At 42.3% G+C, this 22,144-nt stretch overlaps 1 protein-coding gene across 4 annotated transcripts in view; it reads left to right on the forward strand.

The window, feature by feature from the left end:
• The window catches only part of LOC132827832 (testis-expressed protein 47), a 50,280-nt gene that overhangs the window by 14,270 nt on the left and 13,866 nt on the right, over positions 1-22,144 (forward strand). For 3 of the 4 annotated variants that reach the window (XM_060844576.1, XM_060844578.1, XM_060844575.1), the window contains exons 3-4: positions 13,189-13,286; positions 19,205-19,269. In XM_060844576.1, coding sequence (XP_060700559.1) covers positions 13,189-13,286; positions 19,205-19,269 — 163 coding nt within the window. Of the gene's footprint in view, positions 1-5,829; positions 6,038-13,188; positions 13,287-19,204; positions 19,270-22,144 lie in introns of those variants that run through there. The other variant, XM_060844579.1, reaches the window with a different exon arrangement.

Consider the following 22,144-nt stretch of genomic DNA (forward strand, 5'->3'; position numbering starts at 1 on the left):
ATAGAGTAATCTGTAATAAATAAATATGAACAAATAGTGTTACATACTGAACAGAATGAAAGAACAATCTTCTAAGGTAAGTATGGTTTAAGGATGCTAAAGGCCAAATAGAGTGGTAACGTGTGTGTGTGTGTGTGTGCGCGCGCGCGCGCGCGCGTGTGTTTATGTACATCCACAGCCCAGAGAGATATCAAGAAGAAATATTGAAGAATTCTAGGCATGGTGACAGTATTGGGATAGTTCAAGAACTAAGGATTAAGTCAGATCACAGTTTATGAGGTGCAGTGGAAAAACAGGAAGACTCGGAATACTGCAGCATGGAAGGCATCAAGCACAATACAGTAAAAATGGACAGACTGAAAAGAAACCCAGAAAATTTGAATACAAAGCAGGAAGATGCTGAAGGGCAAGAAGGAGCCTTGGAAGACTTTGAAGACAAATCAACTCATTGGGAAGACTCTGGAGATCAAAAACACAATGAAGCAGAAAATATTGAGTAAAACAAGAAGGAAAGATTATACGCACATACCCAGGTCAGCTATTGTTGATCAGCATGACAGCTCTATTTGAGAGGTTAACTTTGCCATTTCCAGAGCCATTCAAAAATACTAAGGGCCAACAACAAGCCAGAAGTGAAATCACAGATCCAGAACAAACAATTACATCAGACTTGCATGCAAAGGAACTAAGACATCAAGTCAAAATATTTTCATATGCTATCAGTTGTTTCACAGATGATGTTCTGTAAGTGTGATAATTCAAGTGCATGTAATTAACATAGAAATCAGATTCCAGTCTAAAAGCTGACTTGATAGATCATATTTTGATTTATTTTGATTTTAACAAAATGGTAGAAGCATGCAATATTGCAGATGTTGCTTTAACAATAAAACAGAAGTTTATTAACAAAATAAAGATATCATAGAATGGACCAAGCTACTATAACAAATTCAAAATGTCTTTTTTAAACACAGTGAAAATACGATCCCATTAATTTCTGAAAACCCCTGTATAAATTGAAAAAGAGAAACAAAATGTTTTGTATAGTTCCCAGAACATCTCTGTAAGTACTCAAAAACACACTTGGTATTGTACTCAAAAACACTGCTCATACAGTCCTCACAGCAGGATCCATGTCCCTAACATCTCAGGTTGAAGTCACTGGTGACTTTAATGTATAGATTAGAACTGCAGATAGCTTCTTTCTGGAGCAATTATACAACAAAGCTTAAATATATTCAGCTTTAAGTAACCTCTTCAGGGTTTTATCCCAACATTCTGATCTGGGGCTAACTAATTTTACCTGGCCAATGTTATGTCACAATGTTTTTGTGGGAGCTTGTTGTGTACAATTTGCTTTATTTCCTTCTTTACAATTTCTGAAATACTTTATTGGCTGATAAGAAATTTAGAACATCCTGAGGTCATGAAAGGTTATGTATAAATGCAAGTCTTTTTTTATCTTTTCCTCAAATATATAGAATATTATTTTGGTGACCTGACCAATATTTCTCCATCATCCCTTAGCGACTAAAACATTTCTTATTTACACAATTTATATTTGTGTGAATTTATTGAGCATCGACTGGTAGTTACATTTGGCTCTGGATCAGTGGTGCTGGAAGAGCACAGCAGTTCAGGCAGCATCCAATGAGCAGCGAAATCAATGTTTCGGGCAAAAGCCCTTCATCAGGAATAAAGGCAGTGAGCTGGAAGCATGGAGAGATAAGCTAGAGGAGGGTGGGGTGGGGAGAGAGTAGCATAGAGTACAATGGGTGAGTGGGGGAGGAGATGAAGGTGATAGGTCAGGGAGGAGAGGGTGGAGTGGATAGGTGGAAAAGGTCGGACAAGTCCGGACAAGTCATGGGGAGAGTGCTGAACTGGAAGTTTGAAACTAGGATGAGGTGGGGGAAGGGGAAATGAGGAAGCTGTTGTAGTCCACATTGATACCCTGGGGTTGAAGTGTTCCGAGGCGGAAAGCGAGGCGTTCTTCCTCCAGGCGATGAGTGGTGAGGGAACGGTGGTGAAGGAGGCCCAGGACCTCCATGTTCTCAGCAGAGTGGGAGGGGGAGTTGAAATGTTGGGCCACGAGGTGGTGTGGTTGATTGGTGCGGGTATCTCGGAGATGTTCCCTAAAGCGCTCTGCTAGGAGGCGCCCAGACTCCCCAATGTAGAGGAGACCGCATCGGGAACAACGGATACAATAAATGATATTAGTGGATGTGCAGGTAAAACTTTGATGGATGTGGAAGGCTCCTTTAGGGCCTTGGATAGAAGTGAGGGAGGAGGTATGGGCACAGGTTTTACAGTTCCTGCGGTGGCAGGGGAAAGTGCCAGGATGGGAGGGTGGGTCGTAGGGGGGCGTGGACCTGACCAAGTCGTCACGGAGGGAACGGTCTTTGCGGAAGGCGGAAAGGGGTGGGGAGGGAAATATATCCCTGGTGATGGGGTCTTTTTGGAGGTGGTAGAAATGTCGGCAGATGATTTGGTTTATGCGAAGGTTGGTAGGGTGGAAGGTGAGCACCAGGGGCGTTCTGTCCTTGTTACGGTTGGAGGGGTGTGGTCTGAGGGCAGAGGTACGGGATGTGGACGAGATGCATTGGAGGGCATCTTTAACCACGTGGGAAGGGAAATCGCGGTCTCTAAAGAAGGAGGCCATCTGGTGTATTCTATAGTGGAACTGGTCCTCCTGGGAGCAGATACGGTGGAGGCGGAGGAATTGGGAATATGGGATGGCATTTTTGCAAGAGGTAGGGTGGGAAGAGATGTAATCCAGGTAGATATGGGAGTCGGTGGGTTTGTAAAAAATGTCAGTGTCAAGTCGGTCATCATTAATGGAGATGAAGAGGTCCAGGAAGGGGAGGGAGGTGTCAGAGATGGTCCAGGTAAATTTAAGGTCAGGGTGGAATGAGTTGGTGAAGTTGATGAATTGCTCAACCTCCTCACGGGAGCACGAGGTGGCGCCAATGCAGTCATCAATGTAGCGGGGGAAGAGTTGGGGAGTGGTGCCGGAGTAATTACGGAAGATCAACTGTTTTACGTAGCCAACAAAGAGACAGGCATAGCTGGGGCCCATACGTGTGCCCATGGCTACCCCTTTGGTCTGGAGGAAGTGGGAGGATTCAAAGCAGAAATTGTTAAGGGTGAGGACCAGTTCGGCCAAACGAATGAGAGTGTTGGTGGAAGGGTACTGTTGGGGACGTCTGGAGAGGAAAAAATGGAGGGCTTGGAGGCCCTGGTCATGGTGAATGGAGGTGTAGAGGGATTGGATATCCATGGTGAAGATAAAGCGTTGTGGGCCGGGGAAATGGAAGTCTTGGAGGAGGTGGAGGGCGTGGGTGGTGTCTCGAAAGTATGTGGGGAGTTCCTGGACTAGGGGGGATAGGACAGTGTTGAGGTAGGCAGACATGAGTTCAGTGGGGCAGGATCATGCTGAGACAATGGGTCGGCCAGGGTGGTCAGGCTTGTGGATCTTGGGAAGGAGGTAGAACCGGGCAGTGCGGGGTTCCCGGACTATGAGGTTGGAAGCTGTGGGTGGGAGATCTCCTGAGGTGATGAGGTTCTGTATGGTCTGGGAGATGATGGTTTGGTGATGGGGGGTGGGGTCATGGTCTAGGAGGCAGTAGGAAGAGGTGTCTCCGAGTTGGCGTTTAGCTTCAGCGGTGTAGAGGTCAGTGCGCCAGACTACCACTGCATCCCCTTTATCCGCTGGCTTAATGGTGAGGTTGGGATTTGAGTAGAGGGATTGGAGGGCTGTGCGTTGTGAGGGTGAGAGGTTGGAGTGGGGGAGGGGGGTAGACAGGTTGAGGCGGTCAATGTCCCAGCGGCAGTTGGAAATGAAGAGGTCGAGGGCAGGTAATAGGCCAGCGCGGGGTGTCCAGGTGGATGCAGTGTGTTGGAGTGGGCGAAGGGGTCCTCGGAAGGTGGGCGGGAATCCTGATTGTGAAAGTAAGCTCGGAGACGGAGGCAACGGAAGAATTGTTTGACATCACGCCATGCATTAAATTCATTGATGCGTGGACGGAGGGGATGAAGGTGAGTCCTTTGCTGAGGACTGATCGTTCATCCTCAGTGAGGGGGAGGTCTGGAGGGTTGGTGAAAACTCGGCAGGGCTAGGAGCTGGGATCTGGTGTGGGTGTGGAGCTGGGAGTGGGGTCGGAGCCAGTACCTGGAGTGGGTGTGATGGTGGGGGGAATGGGGGTGGAGTCATGAGCAGGGGTAATGTGCCCCTCAGGGTTCTGGGGGGTGGGGATAGTGACAGTGGGGTCTGTGGGGGGCTTGTCAGCAGACTGCAGGTGAATGGTGCTGGTGGGAGCGGAAGTGGTGGCTGACACGGCAGTAGGTGTGGCGGAAGTCACTGAGCGTGTGGCATCAGTGATGATGTGAGGGCCGGAAGTGGCTTTGGGAGTGGCCATGATGGGGGCGGATGTGACATCATCAATCACAGTGGGGGTAAAAGTTGCATCAGCCGCATGGCTAATGGCGTTACATTTGGCTTCTTAACAAGAGTAATAATGCCTCAAAAAGTAACCAATTGATCAAAGTTTGGGAGAAGATTTGTAGCTTGGGTGATCGTTGTTGTGGTTCTGTTCGCCGAGTTGGGAATTTGTGTTGAGTTCGACTGGGACAACACTACTATTATAGGACAAGCCAAACAGAGAACAGCCAGGGAATTCCTAGAGGCATGGCACTCATCCACAGATTCAATCAACAAGCACATCGACCTGGACCCAATATACCGGCCACTGCAGCGGACAGCTGGAACTGACAACCGGAAGCGGCAGGTACAAATCACTATAAATGCCGGAGGAAACATCACAGAAGCGCTTCACAGGAGGCTCCCAAGCACTGAGGATGTCACCTAGACAGGGGACGAAATGTCTGCAACACAAATTCCCAGCTCAGCGAACAGAACCACAACAGTAACCAATTGATGTTAAAGCATTTTGGACTCAAGGGTCCAATCAGATGCCACATAAATGTGACATCTCTTTACTACTCTAATATCAATTGCAGCCAGTTTGAGGTGAATGACATAGGACGGTATTGTTGTTATACTACACAATACCACTGTAGGTCATGATTTCTTCCTCTTTGCTGAAATGTTCTAACTACTTCATCTGGCAATGAATTCTGTGCAAAATTTAATTTAAAAATAATATTATGTTGCTTGGATCTTGGTCCACATTCACATTCAGCTCAGAATGATGAGATAGACAAGACCTCACTCTCTTACGATTTCAGGAATGCTCATTATATCAAGTTTAATCCAACCTAATCAGTAGATAGATGGTGGCTGCAGAACCACAGAACAAAGTTACCACCAAATTGATGGTTAAAGCAATGTGAAAAATGGAAATGTCATTAAAGTGCTATGGAATACTGGCTTGAAGTCGGTTTAAAGTTCTGTAAATGAAATAGCTACATCTGAATTTATTCACATTGAGGGTGGGATTGCATATTGCTGACAGCAACTGTAAAAAGAGGAAAATGTTTTATCCATAAACATCAACCTTATACACCCTCAACAAAATTTACCAATGATGTTTTGAAACAGATTGTCCAATTCAAATGCATTTTTGCCCATCATCCTTTCTAATGGCACAATATTGTTTGTAATGTGCCTTTTCATTTATTTTGTGAAGATCTTAAGAAGTATCATTACTCTAGCCTTGCCAGTTTAAAGCATATTCAATAAGAAGATTAAAAATTATTATAATAACTGTGAGTGGTTTTGTGTGTGTGCGCGGGCGTGTGTGTATGTGCATGCCATTCTGTCTAAAGATAGGGGAATGCTTATCTGCTCATCTCTGGTGTGTCTTGCGTTTCACCACTATCTACTGTAACTGCCATCAGATGAACATTAAACACAAAAAGTACGTGAGCTGTCAATATTTGTTTGATATATTTTGATTTGTTTGAAATGACCACAAATGTATGAGTAACATAATCTACTGTCCAAATTGGGAAGACAAGACAAAAGAACCTCCACCAAAAAGAGAATGCAGGGAAAGGGACATCAAAACAATCAATCCCGGTAAGTATTGTATCATTAAATTTGCTTCTTCCATCGCAGCAAATCTGAAAATTTGAAATACCAACAGAAAATGTTGGAATGAATGCTCAGCATGTCAGGCAACGTCAGTGGAGGAAGGAACATTTTGTCAGTAGAGTCATAGAGTCAGAGAGGTGTACAGCATGGAAACAGACCCTTAGGTCCAACCTGTCCATGCCAACCAGATACCCAAACCCAATCTAGTCCCACCTGCCAGCACCTGGCCCATATCCCCTCCAAACCCTTCCTATTCATATACCCATCCGAATGCCGCTTAAATATTGCAATTGCACCAGTCTCCACCACTTCCTCTGGCAGCTCATTCCATACACGTACCACCCTATGTGTGAAAGATTTGCCCCTTAGGTCTCTTTTATATCTTTCCCCTCTCACCCTAAACCTATGCCCTCCAGTTCTCGACTCTCTGACCCCAGGGAAAAGACTTTGTCTATTTATCCTATCCATGCCCCTCATAATTTTGTAAACCTCTATAAGGTCACCCCGCAGCCTCCAATGCTCCAGGAAAAACAGCCCCAGCCTGTTCAACCTCTCCCGATAGCTTAAATCCTCCAACCCTGGCAACATCCATGGTCTCTTTGTTCAGCAACACTCCCTAGGACCTTACCATTAGGTGTATAAGTCCTGCTAAGATTTGCTTTCCCAAAATGCAGCATCTCACATTTAACTGAATTAAACTCAACCCATTTGCCATTTCCCAGCCAATTGGCCCATTTGGTCAAGATCCTGCTGTAATCTGGGGTAACCCTCTTCGCTGTCCACTACACCTCCAATTTTGGTGTCATCTACAAACTTACTAACTGTACCTCTTATACTCACACCCAAATCATTTATGTAAATGTAGAGGAGCCAGCACTGATCCTGTACTTCTTCCATATATTAGTTGATGTGAAGCAAGCTACAGAAAAGACACGTTTCTGTCTAGGTCTATATTGTGCAACATTCATGTTTGTTAATGCATTTATGAATTATTTGTGGAATAGCTATTAAAAATCTGATAATATTTCCTCCATATCTTCATCACACTCTGACACAGTGCTGTTTGGTGATATCATGTAACTCGTATAAGTTGGAGCAGAGTGAATCTTTTCAGAGCTGAAAAAACACAGAAATAGAAGTGCATAGGAGCTCTGAGGAACAGCAGATGTGCTATTGGATTGCCATTTCATTTGCACTTTTCTGCACCCAGATGCTGGTCTGCATCTCTGACAAGGTCTTCTGAGCCGAGCTTCTACAGAAATGTGAAGCTTACCGTACCCCAAAGATATTCATTGCAGTACTGGAGCATCAGAGGAAGACACCTATGCCTCCTTTTTATAGCACAAGCTGGGTGAGGTGGTGGCTGGTTGGTTGTTGCATAGGGTGGCAGATGGGTGAGATGTGTGTTTGGTGGGCGGTCAGGATAGTTGATTGGTAGGTGGCTGAATGAGTGGATAGATAAATCCGGGTATCTGGGTAAGGAAATTAGTTACACCTGGGGTAATCAGGTCTGGTTGGGGTGAGCATGTCAGTGAGATAGAGAGAGGTTGTTGACTTGGTTTAAGAGGGGGTTCATGTTGTGTAGTAGGGGAGATTGTTAAGGGTGGGTCAATGTGAGTGATTGGGAATGAGTTATGTGAATAGCCAGGTATTAGACCAGGTTTTAATCAGTCTAACATTTCATGGGCAACTACTCAGGTATGTCCTGCAGAACTATCCAAAGTCTCCAATGCTAATGAGACATTCGCATCGTGTCAAGGGACAGAGTGATTGCCAGTCGGATGTTTAAATTTTCTGGGAAGTTCTCACAGAGGTTAATGCACTGGGACTTCCACAGAATCCTGATGTATATCATACGTCCAGTTTCCGACAGTCAGAAGACTGAAAGACAGATTTCCAAACACCGTGCCATTTCCTCCGAGTCAGTGTTTCCAAGCATAACAGAAAAAAAGTCAAATTAACACTCACCAGAAGGACAAGAAAAAGACATTCCAGGATCCTATAGTTTATAAAGCACAATTGTTCCACATTTTGGTTTGTGCACTAGGCCGTGAAGTTTGTGCTTATGATTCCTGTGCAATGTGTTTCTATAGTGTGCCTGACTCAGGAAAGAAATAGTCAGGCAAACAAAACGGAGCCATTTAACTTCTGTTGCTTTTGTGTTTATTTCTTCTTTGCTGTGTGGAAACAACTGGTTATACTTTAGTTTTCAGCTAATTTGTAAGTATGTAAGCATAGTAATCAATTTTACACTTTGCTTTCTTATGAAAGTGAGAAAGCCTGTCTAAACTTCAGAACCGGTGTCAAGGTTTAAGCATTTTGTATTTACAAGTAACTTCCTGCACTTCTTTGCTCCTTGTATTGTGTTCTTATTGTGTTGCATTATAGTTTCTCATCCTTTCTTTCAGCTTGGTCTTATTTTCTCCCCTCCCTCTTGCATCTTGTTACTTTAGTAGACTCAATTGTGTCCCATGATCAGCAGAGTGCCATTACCTTTCAGCCAGTCTAAACTTATTGGAATAGTAATAATAATAGAAAAGGATTACATTAACAACTTTCTGACTTTAATAACTGAGAAGCACAGCAATCCCTTTTGATTTGTTTGGGGACATATTTTGTAATGATCTACATGAAGGTATGTAGTTGTGTTAGTTGTACGCTGTGACAGAATTGTTAAGCTAACGTGATTTGTTTTTCTACTGAGCAGTCAAGGGTTTGCCAAGCACATTATTTTCCCATGGAGGCAGGACCCCTATAAACAAACACTTTACAAACACTTTACATCACTTAAACCCATATAAACACTGTTCAAGCAGGTCACCTACACCTTGGCACACAAGCAGCTTTACTTGTTAATCTGATGTGCAGTTAATGGGTTTATGACATTGGCGTATTTGGAGAAGTTCTTATGAACCTGCTGAATTGAGTTTTACAAAGTTCAAGTCATAAAATCACTTCAGGCACTGAAGGAGGCCGTTTGGCCCGTTAGGTTCATGCCAGGCCCTGCAGCAGCTCCCTGAAGAATGATCCAGTTGATCATATTCCCTGCTCGATCCCTGTAGCTCAACAAGTTTGTTTTCCTAAAATCCTCTAATATTTTCTTCTGCTACCAGAGATTTTGTCTTGTCAGCCTCATCTGTAATAATTTTGTATTTATCAGTTGTGCCCGCAATCTCCATTGCTTTACGAGGATAAACTCCATCCTTTCCAAACTAATCTTGTAACTAAAATCTTCCACCTCTGAGAACATTCTGGTAAATCAGTGAATCCTGTCACATACCTTTCCTAAATTAGGGAAGCCAAAAGTCGGCCCAATACTGTAGTTGGATCTGAACCAGACAATTATCCTATTGCAGTCAGTTTGTAGCAAAACCACTGTTCGCCATTCTCCAAGTTTGGTATCATGGGTCAGCTTTGAAACTGTACTTCTAGCCACAGTTATTAAATTAAAGGATTTCCCTCAAAACGTTATTGTTCATTGTTTACAAAAAAAATCAATTTCTGCAACCAGGCATCTCCAATGAAAGGAAAACTTGTATGGGAATGATATGTGGAATCGATTGATTCCTTCCCAATACACATAAGGTTTATGCTGGTGCATTTACAGAGAACATCACAAACAGTGATTTTTACAAGTAATACAGCAAAGCCATTAGGGGATTTGCTGACAAGGCAAGAATTTTACTCGTGGTGGGCTGGGCAAGTTCAATACGTAAAGAATGCCTGGTGCACACTTTTACTCCAGGAAGTGGATTGCTGGAGAAACTCTGCAGGTCTGACAGCATCTGTGGAGATTAAACAGAGTTAATGTTTCAAGTCTGGTCTGAACGTCGTTCAGTGCTGACCATAATGGACTCGAAATGTTATTCACGGGGGATGCTGCCAAACCTGCTGAGCTTTCCCCAGCATTTTTTTGCTTTTCTCTCAGACCTCAGGTATCTGCAGTATTTTGCTTTTTTTTTGTTAAAAGTGCAATTAAGTGAACAATCGATTCTCAATCAGTGAAAAAGAGTACAGCAACTATCGTGTGAATGAGCAAGTTTGCAAAGACAGACTTACGCATGTGTTTTAATGTATTGGAACATATTTTGTTTGAATGGGATAGTGTCAGTGTCCTACAAAAAGCAGTCTCTAGCATTTTCTGGTTTACCTTCCCTCGAAAGGTACTCTTGAACATTGAAGGCAATGACACATTAAACTGGAGGTAAAGAGAAGAAAAGACCACAATTTAGATAATCCTGAAAAATGGAAGCACATTTTGTGCCATAGTCTTGTCTTTTCTTTTTTCTAAAGTGCTTCTAAACATTATTGCCTATGTCTGAATGATCTGACAGAAACCACGTGCAAGAACCCACTGTATTTGAATAGCTCCTTTAAAATCCTGTGGTGTGTTAGTGGAACGTAATCAGATAAAACATACACCATGTCAAAGGAGGCATTAAGAGATAGATTTGGAGGTGCATTTTAAAGGAGGAAACCTCGAGGTTGTTTGGGAGGGACTTCCTGAGCGTAGGGTCAAGACAGTTGAAGCAAGGATCACCTATGATCACCCCAAATGAGGTTCGGGATGCATGAGCATCAGACATTGAGGAACTCAGAATTCTGAAAGGGTTGGCGATTACTGTAAATGGAGATTACAAGTATACGGTAAAGACATTAGGGGATTTGCTGAAAGGCAAGAATTTTAAAATCAAAGCAGGACAGCTTAGCTCAGGAATTTCCTCCCCATCTCGATCTATCTGGCTTTAGTTAAAAATCGCACCACACCAGGTTATAGTCCAACAGGTTTATTTGAAAGCACAAGCTTTCACAGCACTGCTGCTTCATTAGAAAGCTAGTATAAATTACTCTGAATATTTGTGGCCTAATGTCAAATTTTATTTAAGAATCATACCTTGGGGTGTTTCACTATTATAAAAAGGATCAGAAACATACGTTTTGTGCAGGTGATAATGTTTCAGATTGATTCGTTTTTCTTTTAGTGTTTAATGAATATTTTGCGTCAATATTTACTGTGGAAAAGGATATGGAAGATATAGACTGTAGGGAAATAGATGGTGACATCTTGCAAAATGCCCAAATTACAGAGCAGGAAGTGCTAGATGTCTTGAAATGGTTAAAGGTGGATAAATCCCCAGGACCTGATCAGGTGTACCCAACAACTCTGTGGGAAGCTAGAGAAGTGATTGCTGGGCCTCTTGCTGAGATATTTGTATCATCGATAGTCACAGGTGAGGTGGCGGAAGACTGGAGGTTGGCAAACGTGGTGCCAGTGCTTAAGAAGGGCGGTAAAGACAAGCTAGGGAACTATAGACCGGTGAGCCTGACCTCAGTGGTGGGCAAGTTGTTGGAGGGAATCCTGAGGGACAGGATGTACATGTATTTGGAAAGGCAAGGACTGATTAGGGATAGTCAACATGGCTTTGTGCGTGGCTTTATTCCTGATGAAGTGCTTTTGCCCGAAACGTCGATTTCGCTGCTCACTGGATGCTGCCTGAACTGCTGTGCTCTTCCAGCACCACTGATCCAGAGCGTGGGAAATCATGTCTCACAAACTTGATTGAGTTTTTAGAAGAAGTAACAAAAAAGATTGATGAGGGCAGAGCAGTAGATGTGATCTATATGGACTTCAGTAAGGCGTTCGACACAGTTCCCCATGGGAGACTGATTAGCAAGGTTAGATCGCAAAGAATACAGGGAGGAATAGCCATTTGGATACAGAACTGGCTCAAAGGTAGAAGGTGATGGTGGAGGGTTGTTTTTCAGACTGGAGGCCTGTGACCAGTGGAGTGCCACAAGGATCGGTGCTGGGCCCTCTACTTTGTTATCATTTATATAAATGATTTGGATGTGAGCATAAGAGGTACAATTAGTAAGTTTGCAGATGACACTAAAATTGGAGGTGTAGTGGACAACGAAGAGTATTACCGCAGATTACAACAGGATCTGGACCAGCTGGGCCAATGGGCTGAGAAGTGGCAGATGGAGTTTAATTCAGATAAATGTGAGGTGCTGCATTTTGGGAAAGTAAAGCTGAGCAGGACTTAGACACTTAATGGTAAAGTCCTAGGAAGTGTTGCTGAACAAAGAGTCCTTGGAGTGCAGGTTCATAGCTCCTTGAAAGTGGAGTCACAGGTAGCTAGGATAGTGAAGAAGGCATTTGGAATGCTTTCCTTTATTGGTCAGAGTATTGAGTACAGGAGTGAGGAGGTCATGTTGCAGCTGTACAGGACATTGGTTAGGCCACTGTTGGAATATTGCATGCAATTCTGGTCTCCTTCCCATCAGAAAGATGTTGTGAAACTTGAAAGGGTTCAGAAAAGATTTACAAGAATGTTGCCAGGGTTGGAGGATTTGAGCTACAGGGAGAGGCTGAACAGGCTGGGGCTGTTTTCCCTGGAGCATCGGAGGCTGAGGGGTGACCTTATAGAGGTTTACAAAATTATGAGGGGAATGGATAGGATGGGGTGGGGGAGTCCAGAACTAGAGAGCATAGGTTTAGGGTGAGAGGGGAAAGATATAAAAGAGACCTACGGGGCAACATTTTCATGCAGAAGGTGGTACGTGTATGGAATGAGCTGCCAAAGGATGTGGTGGAGGCTGGTACAATTGCAACATTTAAGAGGCATTTGGATGGGTATATGAATAGGAAGAATTTGGAGGGATATGGGCCAGGTGCTGGCAGGTGGGACTAGATTGGGTTGGGATATCTGGTCGGCATGGACAGGTTGGACCAAAGGGTTTGTTTCCGTTCTGTACATCTCTATGACTCTATGACTCTGAATCTTACTATTTGTTAATAAATTATTTCTGGCAATGGAAAACCAAATGTTTTGTAAAATATCGCCATCCTCAGCTTTTTATAGAGAACGAACAAGTTCAATTGAAACAAATAGAAGCTGAACCAATATTTGAGTAATTATTTCCATGAAATGAATATTTATATCAGAGCAGTTAGATAATGTGATATATTGGATTGTGTGTTTATTGGATAGGTGACTTTACAAGACTGTTACATCATCAATTGATATCTATAATTTACTTTCTGTGAGAGGAAATTAAAAACATAAAAAACATCATTGGTATTGGCTTGAAAATAAATAACTTCAGGTTACCCATTATATGTTCTACTGCAGGTTACTATGAAAACTTGTTCCAGAAACTCCAACGCTCTGGAGAAGGAATCACAGGTCTCCTATTGCTGTATTCTAGTCATATTATTCATGTGATAGAGGTAAGATTAACAACCTTTGAGACTTAATAAAATGGGAAAATGAAAGAGCCTTCCATATTGAAAGCTTGAGCAAGAATAAAACGCAACAGTTTTTTGAAGAATGGTAGAGGGAAATTTAATGTGGAGAAATCTTTGGGATAAACAAAATGAAATAACATAAAGATGAAAGGAAGTGCTCTCACAACACTTAGCACTCCTTTCGTTCATTTACATGTCACTTCATGTGTGTGGAGGACAGAACGGAGCATAGTCAAAGCTCTAGGTTAGTCATGTTATGATACCTGAAAAACACATTTGCTGTTTGAATCCAGATAAGCTTAATACCACTTTAAAAAATACAATATCTATGAATAAATTAAATTGATTGTATTGGTAACTGAAATTAATTCAAAACTCAGAATTCTAATAAAAAGCCAATACATTAATTTGTAAAAAAAATCAAAAGCTGACATCTTATGAAAATGGAAAAGCATAAATTGTTGATTGTTGATCATGTTAAAATGGGTACAAGGTTGGCATGTATTTGAAATTGCAAATTTACAGTGGAGTAGCAAGGAATAAAAATGAGTAAAGGACAAAGTAAACAGATTAATGGGAATGTTTATGAATATGTTTCATGTCAATAGTAGATAACAAAGCGAAAATACATTGCTTCCCACAGTTCTAGGAAGTATTTGCTAGGTAGCAAAGCACACCATTCCAAAATGATAAAAACAGATATAAAAAGAGAAAAGATAAAACAGCATTGGATAGAAGCAGTCTGTGCCTGAAATAGAATAATACTTCCCTTCCAGCCTGAACCTAAACAAAAAATCAACTTGTGCCTTTCTCTAATTTTATTTTGTCTTAATGGAGCTCCTACACAGCTGCAAACATTGTCATCAATTGATGTCCTGGTCAGTTATTGGCCTCTTTGCCTGCTATGAATTCTATCTTGCTCCAAAGATGTGTTCTTGACTCCATTCAGATATTCTGTGGCCTGCATGTCTGATTTTCATGGAATTGTCCCACTCTGTCCTTTATCTGCTTTTCTGATTGCATAACCCGATATAGGAGTAATATAGCGCTTAATTACTTGGACCGGATAACCGTGGAGGGTGGATCTATTAACGGATTGTGTTCATATTAGATAGGGTGAAATTTGGTTTGAAACGTTAAACCACAGGTTGAATTTTATGCTTTACAGGGAGGCAGACCAGAAACTGAGAGTTGCACTCCTTCAAAACCCTGCTGTCTCTGCGCATCCAATCCAACGTCAGATGACTCACTACTGGCTATCCATGAGAAGGAGGCCAGTCATAGGTGCAAATGAAGTTTCTTTTCAATCACAAAGCCTTCTGACCTTCCCGTCATTATCAGGGCCAACTCCTCTTGCCAGTTTTTAGATTCCTGATATTGTCACACAACTCAACAAATTGATAGGAGATTCAAAAAGTGGTAATGATTGTTAATTTTCATACATACATGATGAGTGATATTCTTATCAGCATAAACCAACTCTGCAGGTTTACAGGTCCTTCCCCGAACTTTAAACATAACACCACAATGTTAAGTATTGTACTTCCCATGGCACAATGTTCGGGGTTTAATGTAACATATTGTTTTCCCACATGGATGTTTTCTGCATTTCACCCAAGGCTGACACTATCCTTGCTAATAGCGAAGCTCCTGCATTCCTTTCCTACCTTTGTATATCTATTGTTCTCGTTTGCTTTCACTATTATTGACAATTCCTGACTTCAGATTTTCACTGACTAGGAGATGATTCAATCCTTCAACAAAATAGTCAGTTTTTGTGATTTTGAGTTAACATAAAAATGATATTGTGATGATTTATTTTTGTTGTGGCTATATTCATAGTGTGCAATGAATTATACCCTGGTGTGAATTCATAACTATTGAGTTCTGAGAAGTAATGCTGTAGACTGGGACAACATGCAGCTATGGGGTAATGTGCAGTCATGACTAAAACTGTAAAGGCCTCCTACGTTCAGAATCAGACCCTATTATTCATTGAAATTGCAAAAAAGATGAAAATGTTTTTCTAAGAAACTGGCATCTTAACAGGCAGGAATCTCCTGACACTTTCAACCTTGGTCTCAGAGGCAGATCTTTTCTGCTACCTTGGTGCTACCTTGGTCAAACTGGAGTGAAGGGCACTTTTTATGTCCACACCTGAAAAGTGCGGCAGGCAATGGAAAATTTTGAGCGATTCTTAACAAGAGTAATGGCTTATTAGGTAAAGATTTCAAAATATTGGATGGGAGTATTAACAGAGATTAGCAGGTTGTCAATCTGATATCATCATGTCACGATTTTCATGAGTGGGGGAGGTGCAACATATCTGATTCAGGAATGTAAATTCCAGCCCATTGCAAAGTAAAGCACGCTAAGCATATGATCATAGTCACATAGTTCAATTTGTGTAATAATATGAAAAGTGCTCTCTCAATTCAAAACCCCCTTTACTCCATCAAAGAACTGTATTCCCCCCTCTCCATGACACAAGAGCACATCTTTGAACCTGACTTGGCTTTTCCATTTCTAACATGAGCCAGCCACTTTGTACTGAGTGAGATGTAATCAATACTTGGTCAATCATTCTTTCGATTGTATTTTGTTATGCTTGGCTGACCAGTCATTGCACAACACAGCAAAAAGTGAGTTACAGTGGATAAATTACTTCATAAAGTTGTGATTGGAAAGATATCATCATAGAAATGAGTCCAGAGTAGATGAATGCTTTTAAACAAAGTCTGCTTTAAGCTAACCCACTTTTGAAGGGTCAAAATGTTGGTGTCTATTAATGAACCCCACAACAATTTAGCTAAATGTATTTAATATATTGTACAGTGCAATTGTTTTAACACTGTGACTGACTGTTTACACACAACAGGAGTTGTATGGGATGCTTGCTTTGGGTTATCCTGATAACAAAGGTTTTATGTGGTCAAACTATAAAAAATTCATTTCTACTTACCTATACATTTTGCCAAAATCAACTGGTATGCATGTTTTTTAAAAAAATTTTCCTACATCTCATTAGGATTGACTGCTCATTGTAAAGTCTCCTGATTTCTTTTACAGTTATCTGCCCTATAATTCAGTGTTATCATGAAATTTGATCATTCATCTTTTTATCTCCTTATCCAAATTATTATGTATGTAGAGTATAAAAGAAGTCTTAGCCCAGATCCCTGGTACACCTCATCTTGCCAATCAGATAAGCATTCATTTGCTCTTAATTAGTGCGTTCTATGCTTTTATATATCTTTAATCCAGACACTTTTAACATTTGTACACACTAAGTGTGAGTATAATATATTGCACTTTTAACATTTTTACATGCTAAGTATGTGATTAGATGCTGTTAATACTGAAGTATTTAAGCTGGATAAATGGAATGGGGAACATAAAGATGTGGAAGATACTTAAAAGCTGAGCTAGGAACATCCATAAAGGATCAATGCAAACAGAACATCGAACACAGATGATGTAGAAACTCCATCACACATTCGCTAAGCACAAATTGGAGCATCGAGTGTTGTCCTAGAGTATGTGACAGGCAGAGGGGTATTGGAAACCTGGAAATGGTGTAACATATGCTCATAAGCGTGTTACCAAAAATGCAACAATGCAGTTGAAAAAGGCAAGGTCAGACGATCTGCTTTAGGTGCAATTCAGGCTACAAATTGCACTAACATCTCTGCTGGCTTTCAAAAGTAATTTTCCATGCCAAATTTCTGCTCAAACATAATTCCATATTGGATACCCTGTTGGCAGGGTTGGAGGATTTTAGCTAGAGGGAGAGGCTGAATAGTTTGGGGCTATTTACCTTGCAGCATTGAAGGCTGAGCGGTGACCTTACAGAGGTTTATAAAATAATGAAGGGCATCGATAGGGTGAATAGCAAAGGTCCTTTCCCCAGGGACCTATGGGGCAACTTTTTCAGGCAGGGGATGATGTGTGTATGTTCTGAGCTGCCAGAGGATGTGGTGAAATTACAACATTTAATAGACATCTGGATGGATACATGAATAGGAAAGGTTTAAGAGGGATCTGGGCCAAATGCTGGCAAATGGAACTAGATTAACTGAGGGTATCTGGTCAGCATGGATGCGTTGGATGAGTTGGAAAGGGTATGTTTGCATATTGTACAACTCCATGAATCTACATATCACCAAAACATAAAAGCTGCGGTGAATCTTTGCAATTGTTTGGCATTTTAGAAAATACTTTTAAAAAGCCAAGTGTTCTAACAAAATTTTCATAGCTGTGATTGGTAATGTGATGCCACAGGTAATTCTGAAAGATATAGCTGTACAGTATATGGGTTTCTCACAAGAAATTATGATTTTTAGCCAGTGTGACCAGTCTCCAGCTGTGATTAGAATCATAGAGTCATAGAGATATACAGATGGGAAACAGACCCTTTGGTCCAACCCGTCCATGCCGACCAGATATCCCAGCCCAATCTAGTCCCACCTGCCAGCACCCGGCCCATATCTCTCCAAACCCTTCCTATTCATATAGCCATCCAAATGCCTCTTAAATGTTGCAATTGTATCAGCCTCCATCACTTCATCTAGCAGCTCAATCCATACACATATCACCTTCTGCATGAAAAGATTGCCCCTTAGGTCTCTTTTATATCTTTCCCCTCTCACTCTAAACCTATGCCCTCTAATTCTGGACTCCCCGATCCCAGGGAAAAGACTTTGTCTATTTATCCTATCCATGCTCCTCATAATTTTGTAAACCTCTATAAGGTCACCCCTCAGCCTCCGATGCTCCAGGGAAAACAGCCCCAGCCTGTTCAGCCTCTCCCTATAGCTCAAATCCTCCAACCCTGGCAACATCCTTGTAAATCTTTTCTGAACCCTTTCAAGTTTCACAACATCTTTCAGATAGGATGGAGACCAGAATTGCATGCAATATCCCAACAGTGGCCTAACCAATGTCCTGTACAGCTGCAACATGACCTCCCAACTCCTGTAGTCAATAATCTGACCAATAAAGAAAAGCGTACCAAACACCTTCTTCATTATCCTTTCTGCCTACGACTCCACTTTCAAGGAGCTATGAACCTGCACTCCAAGGTCTCTTTGTTCAGCAGTATTCCCTAGGACATTACAAATAAGTGTATAAGTTCTGCTAAGATTTGCTTTCCCAAAATGCAGCACCTCACATTTATCTGAATTAAACTCCATCTGACACTTCTCAGCCTATTGGCCCAGTTGGTCCAGATCCTATTGTAATCTGTCCACTTCGCTGTCCACTACACCTCCAATTTTGGTGTCATCTGCAAACTTACTAACTGTACCTCTAATGCTCGCATCCAAATCATTTATGTAAATGACAAAAAGTAGAGGACCCAGCACCGATCCTTGTGGTACTCCACTGGTCACAGGCCTCCAGTCTGAAAAGCAACCCTCCACCACCACCCTCTGTCTTCTACCTTTGAGCCAGTACTGTATCCAAATGGCTAGTTCTCCCTGTATTCCATGAGATCTAATCTTGCTAATCAGTCTCCCATGGGGAACCATGTCGAATGCCTTACTGAAGTCCATATAGATCACATCTACCCTTATCAATCCTCTTTGTTACTTCTTCAAAATATTCATTTGTTCTGTGTCAGAATGATGCCAAGTTACAGTTGCATTTATTCAACACCAACTGGTCTAGACATAAGCTGAGGTACTCAGATTGGATGAACTTCACTGTTTGCTGATGACAACCAGTTGAACCAGGCACCATCACCCCAGGAAAGCGAGCCTTCTTTTCCCCAAAGCAGGTATAGGCATTCTTGATGTAATTTGGTTGACAAAGAAACATCTGCAGAACATGCCTTCATGAAAACAAAATCAGTGCGCTTGAAAGCAATATCTAATTCATTGATCATTTTCTTTTACCCACAGTCTTCCAGTGATGTGTTATATTCAGTGATCGGGGATCTAAAAGATATGCAGCAACAACAAGAAAGGTAAAGCTACAATGGCAATAATTCAGATGTTTAATGTGTGAGGCATATCTCTCCTTCCTCTTCTCTCACCACCCTCCTGCCTGCTCTCCTTCCCCAGCACCTTCCAATGCAACATTTCCTGTTTCCATTCCATTAGAGTCTCAAACATGTTTTCCAGCTGATTCAGTAAAGTGTACTTGTGTTAGTTGAGGATACTGTATTACCTACTAATTTTTTCCAGACTGGAATACCAAGGTAGACTAGATGACTGTTACACTGAGCATCTCTGTCGTCTCTGCAGCTACAGTTCCAAAATACCTGTAACTTGCCATTTCAATTCCTTATACCGCACTCATGCTGAGCCCTATTTCTATAGTCTTACGCACTTTTCTAGATATCCTGAAAGCGAGCTTGAAGAACAACACCCTAAGTTTCTTCTGAATACTTTGTAGCCTTTTGCCTTCTTTGCTATTGTTCTGATGGTAACTCACAGTTTCTCTTCAGCAGGAAGTGCTGGCATGATTGGGTGGTATGGGCTGTGTGTGCTGGCTAGGGGGGCAGGTAGGATGGATTCACATTAACCTTGTCAAGCAGCAGGTGGTTGAGATCTGAAATGCCAGAGAATGTAGTGGAAGCAAGTTCAATTGAGGCATTCCAGAAGGAATGAGATCATTATAGAGAAAGGAAGAATTCACACGATTAAAGGGAGAAAGCATCTACTCCTATTGTATTAACCATGTCCTCATTTACATAATTTTGAATCCTGAAAATTGCTTTGTTTTCTCTAATTTGTATTTCCTTTGGTCTAATGTTGATTAATATAGTTTCTGTCATTTCCTGTAATTTACTCAAGTAACTTGTTGGAGGGAATCCTGAGGGACAGGATGTACATGTATTTGGAAAAGCAAGGACTGCTTAGGGATAGTCAGCATGGCTTTGTGCGTGGGAAATCATGTCTCACAAACTTGATTGAGTTTTTTGAAGAAGTAACAAAGGGGACTGACGAGGGCAGAGCAGTGGACGTGATCTATATGGACTTCAGTAAGGCATTTGACAAGGTTCCCCATGGAAGACTGATTAGCAAGGTTAGATCTCATGGAATACAAGTAGAACTAGCCATTTGGATACAGAACTGGCTCAAAGGTAGAAGACAGAGGGTGGGGTGGTAGAGGATTGTTTTTCAGACTGGAGGCCTGTGACCAGTGGAGTGCCACAAGGATCGGTGCTGGATCTCATACTTTTCGTCATTTATATAAATGATTTGGATGTGACCATAAGAGGTATAGTTAGTAAGTTTGCAGATGATACCAAAGACAGCGAAGAAGGTTACCTCAGATTATAATGAGATCTTGATCAGATGGGCCAATAGGCCGAGAAGTAGCAGATGGATTTTAATTTACATAAGTGTGAGGTGCTGCATTTTGGGAAAGCAAATTTTAGCAGGACTTATACACTTAATGGTAAGGTCCTAGGGAGCGTTGCTGAACAAAGAGACCTTGGAGTGCAGGTTCATAGCTCCTTGAAAGTGGAGTCTCAGGTAGATAGGATAGTGAAGGCAGTTTTTGGTATGCTTTTCTTTATTGGTCAGAGTATTGAGAACAGGAGTTGGGAGGTCATGTTGCGGCTGTACAAGACATTGGTTAGGGCACTTTTGGAATATTGCGTGCAATTCTGGTTTCCTTCCTATTGGAAGGTTGTTGTGAAACTTGAAAGGGTTGAGAGTATGTTGCTGGAAAAGAACAGCAGGTCAGGCAGCATCTGAGGAGCAGGAAAATTGATGTTTCGGGCCAGAGCCCTTCATCAGAAATGAGGCTGGGAGCCTTGCAGATGGAGAGTTAGATGGGAGGGGGGTAGTGCTGAGGAGAAGATAGCTGAGAGTGCAATAGGTGGATGGAGGTGGGGGTAAAGGTGATAAGTCAGGGAGCAGGGTGGAGCAGATAGGTGAAAAGGAAGATTGACAGGTGGGACAGGTCATGATGGCAGTGCTGAGCTAGAAGGTTGGAACTGGGGTCAGATTGGGGGAAGGGGAAATGAGGAAACTGGTGAAGTCCACATTGATACTCTGGGGTTGAAGAGTTCTGAGGTAGAACATGAGGCGTTCTTTGTACAGTCGTCAGGTGGTGAGAGAGTGGCGATGGAGGAGGCCCACGACCTGCATGTCTTCAGCAGAGTGGGAGGGGGAGTTGAAATGTTCAGCTGTGGGGCGGTGGGGTTGGTTGGTGTGGGTGTTCCACCTCCATCCACCTATTGCACTCTCAGCTACTATCTCCCCAGCCTCACCACCCCCCCCCGCCCCCACTCCCATTTATCTCTCCAGCCCCAAGGCTTCCAGCCTCATTCCTGATTAAGGGTTCTGCTCCTCGGATGCTGCCTGACCTGCTGTGCTTTTCCAGCAACACATTCTCAACTATGATGTCCAGCATCTGCAGACCTCACTGTCTCCTCCCTGAAACTTGAAAGGGTTCGGAAAAGATTTACAAAGATGTTGCCAGAGTTGGAAGATTTGAGCTATAGAGAGAGAGGTTGAATAGGCTAGGGCTGTTTTCCCTGGAGCGTTGGAGGCTTGGGGGTGATCTTATAGAGGTTTATAAAATCATGAGGGGCATGGATAGGATAAGTAAAGTCTCTTCCCTGGGGTGAGGGAGTCCAGAACTAGAGGGCATAGACTTAGTGTGAGAGGGGTAAGATATAAAAGAGAACTAAGGGGCAACTTTTTCACACAGAGGGTGGTATGTGTATGGAATGAGCTGCCAGAGAAAGTGATGGAGGCTTGTACGATTGCAACATTTAAACGGCATCTGGATGGGTATATGAATAGGAAGGGTTTGGAGGGATATGGGCCGGGTGCTAGCAGGGACTAGATTGGGTTGAGATATCTGGTCGGCACAGATGAGTT

This window comes from Hemiscyllium ocellatum, chromosome 25 (assembly GCF_020745735.1).
Source record: "Hemiscyllium ocellatum isolate sHemOce1 chromosome 25, sHemOce1.pat.X.cur, whole genome shotgun sequence".
In the NCBI taxonomy this organism is placed as follows: Eukaryota; Metazoa; Chordata; class Chondrichthyes; order Orectolobiformes; family Hemiscylliidae; genus Hemiscyllium; species Hemiscyllium ocellatum.